This window comes from Convolutriloba macropyga, chromosome 12 (genome assembly GCF_964194025.1).
Source record: "Convolutriloba macropyga chromosome 12, txConMacr16.3, whole genome shotgun sequence".
In the NCBI taxonomy this organism is placed as follows: Eukaryota; Metazoa; Xenacoelomorpha; order Acoela; family Convolutidae; genus Convolutriloba; species Convolutriloba macropyga.
In genome coordinates, this window is record NC_134479.1 from 19,109,394 (window position 1) to 19,119,446 (window position 10,053).

General features: G+C 36.8%; 1 protein-coding gene across 4 annotated transcripts; it reads left to right on the forward strand.

The window, feature by feature from the left end:
* The first annotated feature begins 572 nt into the window (after window positions 1-572).
* LOC142350295 (uncharacterized) lies at window positions 573-7,608 on the forward strand. Of its 4 annotated transcripts, XR_012760872.1 has the most exons (4): window positions 573-1,337; window positions 3,188-3,284; window positions 6,672-6,746; window positions 7,231-7,608. XR_012760872.1 is itself a non-coding variant. In XM_075402098.1 (3 exons), coding segments are annotated over exons 1-3 (693 nt in total). In that variant the 5' UTR covers window positions 573-742; the 3' UTR covers window positions 6,673-7,608. The 4 variants fall into 4 exon arrangements, 3 of the variants coding, with proteins under 3 accessions (XP_075258213.1, XP_075258214.1, XP_075258212.1); XM_075402098.1 differs by having other exon boundaries at window positions 6,672-7,608; XM_075402099.1 differs by lacking the exon at window positions 3,188-3,284.
* Window positions 7,609-10,053: the final 2,445 nt, after the last annotated feature.

The window sequence follows — 10,053 nt, forward strand, 5'->3', positions numbered from 1 at the left end:
TCTGGCTTAGCTTTAAAAATCTGAGTTCTAGCAACTGTAAGTCAGAAACATTGTTCAAATCGTTTTTCAGAACGCTGTTTAGAGGATCTTTATCACTATTTGTGGTATCAGAAAGTTGACATCTTGTAGTTTGTGGCAATTAATAGCGTACACCTTTTTGTCGAACAACCGGATGTACTACGCTTTTAGTTTCAGGCTCTACTCTTCCTTTATTTTCCTTTCTTTTATCTTTACAGGTTTTTGACCGGCTCGTTTCTTAGAGCTCATTTTGTCGCTTCATAATTGTTGAGAATCTATTTTTTAAATTTCTGCAAGTTTGTTGCTATAGGTGAAAAACACGAACGTATGATTCAACACAAAAAATTTTGTCTTTGTTTCGTAATTGATGACTTAGATTGCGCCAGAATTGTTTGTATATTATACTTCTGATCATATAGAGACAATTAATTTTACAACTGATGCGGGACAATGGTGCAGTTAATTATTTTATTTAATCTCTCTTGCGACAGTACACCTGATCACAACAGATTATTATGTAATTTATATATTTGAGTTCAACTGTGAACATTTGACAAAAAACATAAACATCGTATATATCTTTATAAAGATATACATCGTATGTATATCTTTATATTTAGAAAACACATGTCAAATGTTTTTCTCTGAGCACGTTTTTAACTCTTAAAAGCATGAAACAGGTACTCATTTAAACTAACTATCATCATTGTTAGCTTAACTCGAAATGCTTGCAGGCTCCGCAATCGGGCAAGGCGTGACAAAAATATCAGAAATAAATGAATGGTTTGTTACAACCGAATCACGGAAATGGCTGCTCATTTGTGGGGCGACAGAACCACCAGCTAACATAGCTATCTCGAAACGACGTCATTCTGAGGAAAATACATTAACGCGAGAACTGGGCAGTTATTTAAATTTGACCAAAGACCTTGACAGAATGGAGAACGGAGTTGGGAAAGAACTGTACGACTCGGCTAGGATACTGAAAAGCACGAGGTCTTTTGCGTTTGATAAAATTAATGAATTCGCGAGGCACTGTTTGGAAAAAAAAATTCAACCAATTATTTACTACACGGGCCACGGCGAAGTTGGAACAGGCAACTGGTGTTTCGCTGATGGAACCGTCAAACTTATGGACATTAAAGGAATTTTTGAGAAAGTTTGTGGAAAAAGAATTCCCAAAAAGTATCCTCTAATCATTTCAGATACATGTTACAGTGGTGCGTGGGCGAACAAATGCTATGAACTGTTCACTTGTGGGACAAACATTCACTGCCTGTCGGCCTGTAGAGAGTTTCAGACAGCATTTGAAACAAAAGGTCAGTATATAAATAGTATGAGTCGAAAAAGTCAACTTTTTTGCGTGATCTAGGCTTATGATTCAACTCATGTGACTACTTATGAATAGAAATCGTGGTAACTGAACCGTTGTGGTGGTCCTATGTGCTTGGAGCCAGAGAAAGAGCGTTTTTCTTGAAAAAAAGTCAGATAAAACAATAAAAAAGCTCAGATGGATGTAACTGGAAACAAATTAGCCACAGTCATTGAAAGCTATATTGTTCACAAAACTTATCAAAAACGGCAACATGATAGAACGATTCAATAAAGGCAGACTTTTCGATGTTAATCTTGCAAAATCTTGCAAGAAGATGTTAATCTTGAAAGCATCTTGCAAGATCTTGTAAGCTTAACATCCTCTTGCAAGATCTTGCAAGATTAACATCCTCTTGCAAGATGTTGCAAGTTTAAAATTATTTTGCAAGAATCTTGCAAGATCTTGCAAGATTAACATCCTGCCTCGACTAGGGTAATGAATATAAACGGAGAGGAAACTTCCAATCAGATTTACTTTAAATTTGTGTTTCGCTGATTTTGAGCAAACGATACAGTATGAGGATAGTAAGAGAGTCTATTTATATATTAGAGAGGATCTTTTCCGTTTGTGCTCCTCCAGTACCTTATGCCCCCCCATACAGAGCACGTGGCATTACATAGTAAGTCATTATGTAAAAATATGGCACGTGCGTCTGAGGGAAGAAAATAATATGCGACCACTAAGCTGGGGGCACAAATGGAAAAGATCCATTAAGGAAATTTGGAGCAATTCTGGTTGCGAATTGGTCACAAAAATTTTGGTGCCTTAATGAGATTAAAATAAATTTGTTATTGTACGGTCTCTCATCGGTTTAGTCTAGATTTTGGTGTATTTTTGCTAAGTTTTAATACAACCTAGGTTGAAGTTTCTTTGATTTCATACAAAGATCATATATGATTTCATACTGTCCATACATGATTTCTTAGTACGATCCTTGTATGAAACCAAAGAAATCATATATGATCCTTGTATGATTACCAAGAAATCATATATGATCCTAGTACGAATACCAAGAATTATACATCTATTTTTCGAAAATCTTTTACCATTTCTGTTTTTTAGTTTTTTTTTCGGTAGGGCATCACCTATATGATACCCCGGCATCACATTGTGATCCGCCATAGGACCCTAACGTACAATATCATTTGCAAAGTTGGGCACTAAATAAAAGAGTAGGTCCAAATAGATAACAAAATTTTTGACATACTCTGAAGCCAGTTTATACTTATAAAAGCTCCTTTACAAAAAATAATCACGAAAAAAATTTTCATATAACCTAAAATTCGTTTTTTGAATAGGTTTAAACCGCAAAGTTATTCTTTTAGCGCACACAAAGAATCAAATGTGGCTTGCACATGCGATATAATAATTTAATAAGTCCTCTGATTACATTATACGGGAATTTGTGGCACCAGTCATTGTTTTATGCGTCATATATGACCTTGTATGATTTCCAAGAATTTTCTTCAATTTCAAAAGAAAACAAAAATTATACAGTTTTTAGTCTACAATTTTTTTGTATGATCCCTGTATCATTTCTAGGAAATTATATATGGTCCTTGTATGACTACCAAGAATTCATGAAAATCATATATGACCTAGTATGATTACTAAGAATCATATATGATCTAGTACGAAATCAAAGGAAGTTGTATGATCGTTGACCCGGGAACTCAAACTTCTTTTGACAAAAAAAAAATGTGTTAAAACTGGGTCCAGATACAGTTTTTGTAGAATAGGAGCTGCTAGAAATGAACGGATGATTAATCCCGCGTATCGACCGCATACTTTAAGGCGTTAATTACTACTACTCAGATTCATCAAGAAGTGCTCAACTCCCCATGCTGAAACCCCTCTACACAGCAGCTCAACACGATTCAACTGGCAATTAGTACGCGTTTATATTTATACTTTTTCTTTTATAAATTAACACTTTAAGTCCCCCAGTTTTTAAATTGAGAGTTGTAGCACAAAAAAGTCTTAGCAATATATCATTGCTTTCAATTTATTATATCTTTTGTCAAATTAGATCAGCATACATAAAGAGATCCCGTATTGTGTGATGTGTAGCAGCCCGCTCTAATTTGATATCTTCAGTTGTTGTTCAGATGATTTGAATTTTATAATGTGTCCAGTGATCGGTTGTTTGGTTTTGCTTTTCTTGTAGGGCCTTGCAGCAGCTTCATATCCCGATCCAAGCTTGCTTTCCGGAGTAGGTTGTCCCGCGGACTGGTTGCGGCGTTGGTGAGGATTGTATGAAAGATGAATCCGTATAATGGAATGCACACTTGGTCGGATAGAGAGCTGAGTCCAGATTTCAATGAGAGTTGAGGGTTGAAGATGAGCATTTGCTCGACGCGTTCCGTCTCTGGCTTCTCAAGAGCTGGGTGGTCGGGTTGATGCTGGCACTCAGAAATCCTGAGCTAACCTACTTTGAATCAAGGATTTTCTCGTGATCTGATTGGCTGAGAGCTCAGAGAACTGTTGGGTTGTTTCAGATTTTTTCTATGCCTGTGATTGACTGGAGGTGTAAGGCTGTTTTTTGCGAGCACTTTTCTCAGCTTCTGATTAGCTGGGACCTCCAGAAACCGTTGGGCTGCTTTGAAGCGTTTTTCTCGGCTTCTGATTGGCTACGATTGGTTCCTCCGTGTTCCAGGTGATTTGGTACGTACTGAAGAATACTGAAGAATGTGTTTTGAGTGTTGAGGTGTCTGTTGATCTCTATGCCTCCTTTGGAGACCTTGCCGCAAAAAAGACATCTGTTGGAGCCCTCCCTCAAGTTTGTTGAAATTGGCTTCTGGCCACTGAGTTGACTCTGTGCTTCCACAGTAGTGTCAGGCACTAGTCTCTGCTTGGAGGTTGACTGCTTTGGGTTAGCTTGCTCTGCACACTGTCCAGCATTACTCTCTTTTTGGTTTCTGCTTGAGTTGAAGCTCCCTTTCTTGAGCTAGGGTTGCTGGTTGTCTTCTTGCTAGGGCTGCTTGCAAGGTCATTCTCTTGTTAGAGTTGACCCTAACCCCATATACCCTGTTCACAGGGTTTGGTTTAGGGTTGGGTTTACGGAGTTGACTGAATACTACCACACTACATGTGGCTACCAGCTGAAATTGAAGTACCCGGACCTTGGTCGCAGTGAGTTTCAGCGCTGTATCATTGATTTTCAATTGTAACCATTACTGTACCAGTCAAATATCAGTATAAATACTTCTGCCAGTCTGCCCAGAGTCGATTAAGAAACATCCCAGTCTGTCTCTCTTCTTTGCAGCCTCATTTACATTATTGGTCAACACTGCACAGAGTGTTTCACATTTCTCTCATCATCAGACTGTACATACAAAGAACTTACAGACTCAACATAGCGAATTTTGGAAATTTCGAATAACTCGATCACATGCATGAGTATTTTAAAATGGCGAAAGCTATTCTAGCTCCAACTATACAAAATGTTTCTTGAAACCATGTGCAATACACGTATGGTTGTATGGCACTTTTGATACCATTCATAAGACCATACAAAACTAAAAAGTGATCTGAAATGACGTCTTTTGGATCACCTAGTACACCGAATATATCATATTTACCTTGGCCCTCAACGAGAAAACTTCATCATTTGACTTCAGAAGGTTTTTTTCACAACATCTCAGGGGGTTGTCAGACAAAAAAAAGGTAGATCCAAAAATTTCTTATTAAAGAACTTTTATGGTTTCTTAGATACAATATCCCAGAGCATAGAATTTTACGGCCCAAAGAGAGCTAATAATTATAACGTGAAAACACCTCTGAATGAGGATCAGGAGTAGTTGAAGAGTCGGAAGCTAAACCTTTGAAGCTTGATAGTATGTCAAAAATATTTCGACTTGACAGCTGGTTCTCCTATCTTGTTTTTCGTCTAATGCCCAATGTTTTCTTTATTGAGAAATGGCGACGTTACCTGGAAAGCCACGGACTAAATGAGCCACGGGATCATACACATTAACGCTGGAAAAGATTTTGACTCTTCTGAGCACGCAAAACTTGGAAAATTACAAATTTCATGATGGGAATTGGACAAGTAACTTTAATATAATATGTAGCATCTTGTGTATAGGTTGTGAGTTAAGTGAATAATCTTGACAAACTTAATTAATCTTACAAAAGAAATAGGAGCGACATTAATTCTTGAGCCAGAACTGAACTCTCTTTTCGAAAAGTAAACAAGCAATTCGTCTGAGTGGTGTTCTAGCTGTAGAAAACATGGGAAGTTTTTGTGAGCATCTCTTGAAAATAGAATGATAATCAAACTTGCTTAGCTTTAAGCGATAAGAAATGTCAAAGTTAACTGAAAAGCTACTAAGTGAGCCACCCGACCCCTAAAATGCACACTTGGAAAGAATTCATCTCTTCGGCAATATTTAAAACATCAGAAGTTTCCTGATTGGAAGGGGCTGGTAGTTGTAACAATTGAACAGCGACTTCGTGTTTAGGCTGTAACATAAGTGATTGATCATATGCTTTTCGGGGTTCTAAATTACAAAAGAAATAGGAGCGATATTAGTTTGTGAGGCAAGAACTCAACTCTTTTTTCGAATAGTAAAAATTCATTTCGTCTGAATGCCGTTCTAGTTTTTGAGAATCCCATAAATTTAAATTGGCAATCAAGCTAGCTCAGTTTTAAAAATTGGACGCCTTGTTAAAAAGAGGCTATGAAACTCAGAATGTAGATTTATAGCAAAATTTTTTGGTAATGCATCCAATGTTCGCTTAAAACTAAGCAAACATGATTATCGATCTGTTTTCATGGGATGTTCACAAAAAAATCCCAGGTCTTCTGGTAATTGAGTTGGTAGAAGACAAGAACACTAACCCTTGCATCTCACGAATCAGAAATGCCTGTAGTGATTCTGACTAAATTAATTGGCATACAGAAGCACTCTTGGTTTCCGATCTTTTTCCTTGGTAAAAACTAGCTTTGAATGATGTTTTGCTTAAAACAATTATTTCGTTTTTGTTAAAAATTGAAAGTGAGACGTGAGCAAGCCATGCTCCTTATTCTAGTTGAATTTGCACATCCATATCAAGCTTCGGCAAATAATTTAGAATAATTATGGATGCTAATTTATTACATAGATTTACTCAAATGTCGAATTGAATTCAGCCCCGTTGATATTGTTTACTTAACTTTTTATTAATTTTTTTTTGTGTTTTCTTAATTTTTTGTCGAGTTGATTTGTTTTAGGGTAGGACAGTTTTTTGGTGAAATTTTCAGATTATACAATGAACTTATCTCTGCATGTTTCAGATGGTGGAGAACTTACTCTCTATTTGACGACGAACGAGATAACGAGACCACGATCTGAGCCACTCTACAGTAAATGTAACAGTCAATATTTTCCCTTGGCTCGCGAGTTTTCAAAAGTGGATTTTAATGAGATTCTTTATATTTTTAATCACAAAAATTATTTGTTTCTTAAAACGCTTTGTGTAAATCGGAACGAGTGCTTCGCCTTGTTTGCCTCGGCCGGTGCTTATACTGCCGTTGGTTTCACCTGTGACTCATTACAAAACTTGAGAGCAGAAATCAATAAATGTTGGGAAAATGGTGAAATTGTTTGTGCTCTAGCGAAGGATGGCAATCAGAGATTTTTCGGCCAGAAACTGGCGAATTCGGATGTATCACAGTCGTTGATAGCAATAAAGAACCTCGATGACATAATGCTGTCTGAAAAAAGCCGGGTGCAAGCGTGCTTTCATAAGAACTCTAAATACTGGCTTTTGGTTACACATTATCAGCAAAAACAAAAGCCACAGAAAATATTGATGTTTGGTACTGGGAGGGATTGGCAACAAGAGTTGTTTAGAATTGATCGCCGAACGATTACGTGCATGTGCTTCAATGCAAATGGCGATGAGTCAATGGTTATTTGTGAAGATTGGGGTCTATCTGTTTCAACACACGAAAGGAGAGTTATTGACGGAGTTCGCAGCATTTGGCGCAAATTTTTAGGCCAAGAGCACCCTTGGGTTAACATAACCGACATAACCCAATTGGATCGCTGTTTGTCTCTGACATTAGATTGTAGTGACTCATTTTTTGTGGAAAAGGCTCTTAGCATTCCACTAAAGTGACTGATTATGAAGTGAACTAGTGTAAATTTTGGCTTGCTTACTTTTTTGGCAATTTTGTTTCTAAGATATTTTAAAAAGAGTCCTTCTCCACAGTTTCAATTGAAGTATTTTTCAAAAATGCGGCTCTTGGATTTGAAAAAAACCCAAAAATTGTTAAGTAAGGGAATTCTACTGGATCGCACTTTTTTCTAGTTGTCTTTTCTGTTAGCGGTCATCAACAAATTTTATTATTTATGAAATAATGAAATATGTTATTCTACTCTACGGGATTCAACATACTCTACGGGAGGCAAGTTACAGACAGAGGAGCAACGAATGAGGAGGTCACCGACTCTCGAACGTCAGCAATCAACGTAAACTGTTGATATAAATCAGCTAACATGAAACGTTTCATGACTTCTTCAAAAGAAGTAGAATTATAAGATTTGATTTGCCGATTAATTTTTTAATGAAAGCATATCTTACATTTGTAACATTAATTGTCAAAAAAGCAGCAGCTCAGACTAACTAATAATAATAATAATTGTAGTATCTGCGTAATCGCAGTGGAACAGCACTAGGCCTACAGTAGCCTGTTTTCAGCTGCCCTTTTTCGTATTATTCTCCACATTTCAGACTGATCTTTTCATGAGAATCATTGCTCTTTTTTTGGTGACTATAGCCTTTTTTTGCGTCTGAAACTTTCACGTGGTGCCATCATTGCAGCCAACATTGGTCAGGCTATGGTCAACCTGAAGCTATGGTTAAGTAAGAGCTCATCCTTACACAGACAGCTTCACGGAGGCAGGGGATTGAACTCTCAATCATTGGCGTGTGAACCACACACCTTACCTCTCGGCTATCACGCCACATATCTTACATTTGTAATATTAATTGTCAAAAAAGCAGCAGCTCAGAGTAAATTACAAGATAAAATTGTCATAAGAGTTTGCGCTAAACTTAAGTGGCAAATCTTCTTTCAAAGATGGCAAAGGGCTGGTGCAATTTTTGAAGGATAATTTTTATCATGATAAGGCTCCCTGATGGAACAATTGTTCACGCCGAAATTTTTATAAATTTGAACTTTTTCTATGTTCTTATCCGTTATCCATGGCCCTGTTTTCAAAATCACTCTATTGCGTCTGTAGTGAGCCCTAATGCACGCTATGTCATGGGGGGAACGTTCCCCCGTGATGATCCGTGTACACGCTTTGTCACGGATAAGGGCACCCCCCGTGACGATCCGCGAGGCACATTTTTTGTCTCTCTTTTGCCAGGGGGCTTATCAAGGGACAAAAACTTGTAAAGTTTTTTTCAATTTTGTTGTTGACCAAAAATTTGTAAGGTTTTGTCATTTTTGTGCTGCGGCAAGAACTTAGAAAAATTTCGCTAAATTGGTGCGCTGAAAAAAATAGTAATATTTTGGCCTAATTAATACGGGGATAAAGAATTGTTAAACTTGCACGGTTTTGTGGAGGTTTGGAAATACTTCAAATTTTTTTTTTCAAATTTTTGGGGTAGATAAGTTTGAATTTCAAAATGGAAAAAATCTCAAATCCTTTTTGAGTCAGAATAGATGTTCTCAGTTTGCAAATTTAAAAACTAACATGTGTGTGTGTGTGTGCGTATGAAATATATAATCCAAGAAACTGCTATAATTTGACAATAAGATGAATTTCACTCATTTTTCGGTTATTTTTTGTCATCATTTGTTTTTGATAGGATAGTTTTTTGGCCAAGTGTTACTCAAACTAGTGCGTTTTCAATACGGTAGAGAGACGAATCATATGCGCGTGATTTGAGATGGAACAGTTGAACTTGAGAAAAAAATTTTGCGTTTTGCAATCACTGTTTGTGTTTTAGCGTTTGTGTTTAAAGAAGTAGTATGTCGTCTCAAGATTAATATGATTTTTATCACAACACGGCGTGGCCAAATAAAAATCTGTCTCCTATTCTTAATTTAAAAATACGGAATCAAGGGTTTAATTTTAAGTTTAACGTCGTGTTAAGAACAAAACCAGCACTCTAAATGAAAAATTTTATCTCCAGGTACCAAAACAACTAAACAACCAAAAAAAAATTTTTCACAAACAACTAACACATAAATAAAGAAATTATGGTCTTAAACCTTCTAAGTTTCTTAAGTTGATATCTGTTTTTCCTTCTTCGGGACAAAGCAAAGACTGAATGTTGGCGCTTCAAGACTGCTGCTTCCATTTAGGATAATGTGGCGCTTCAGGAGTTGAAAGAGTTGGAGATGTATCTGGTAATGGAGAATTTGGTTCAGTTGCGATATCAGGTTTTTCAGCACCAGCTAGAATCCACCAGAGATTCTCAGTACTCATTGTCTCCCTCCAGTAGTCCTCCTGGTTTTCATAATAATAGTGGACTCTCTTTGAAATTGTAGTTGTAAAGAATTTTCATCACGTTTTGATAAATCGTCTCCCGATCGAATACAAATTCCATTATATACCCTCTAGCGTTGACAATCGTGTTCTGCTTTCCTTTCATCAGCGCTTTTTCAAATCTAAATGATTGAAATTGGTCAAAAATACTTAAATTTTTACAATAATAAG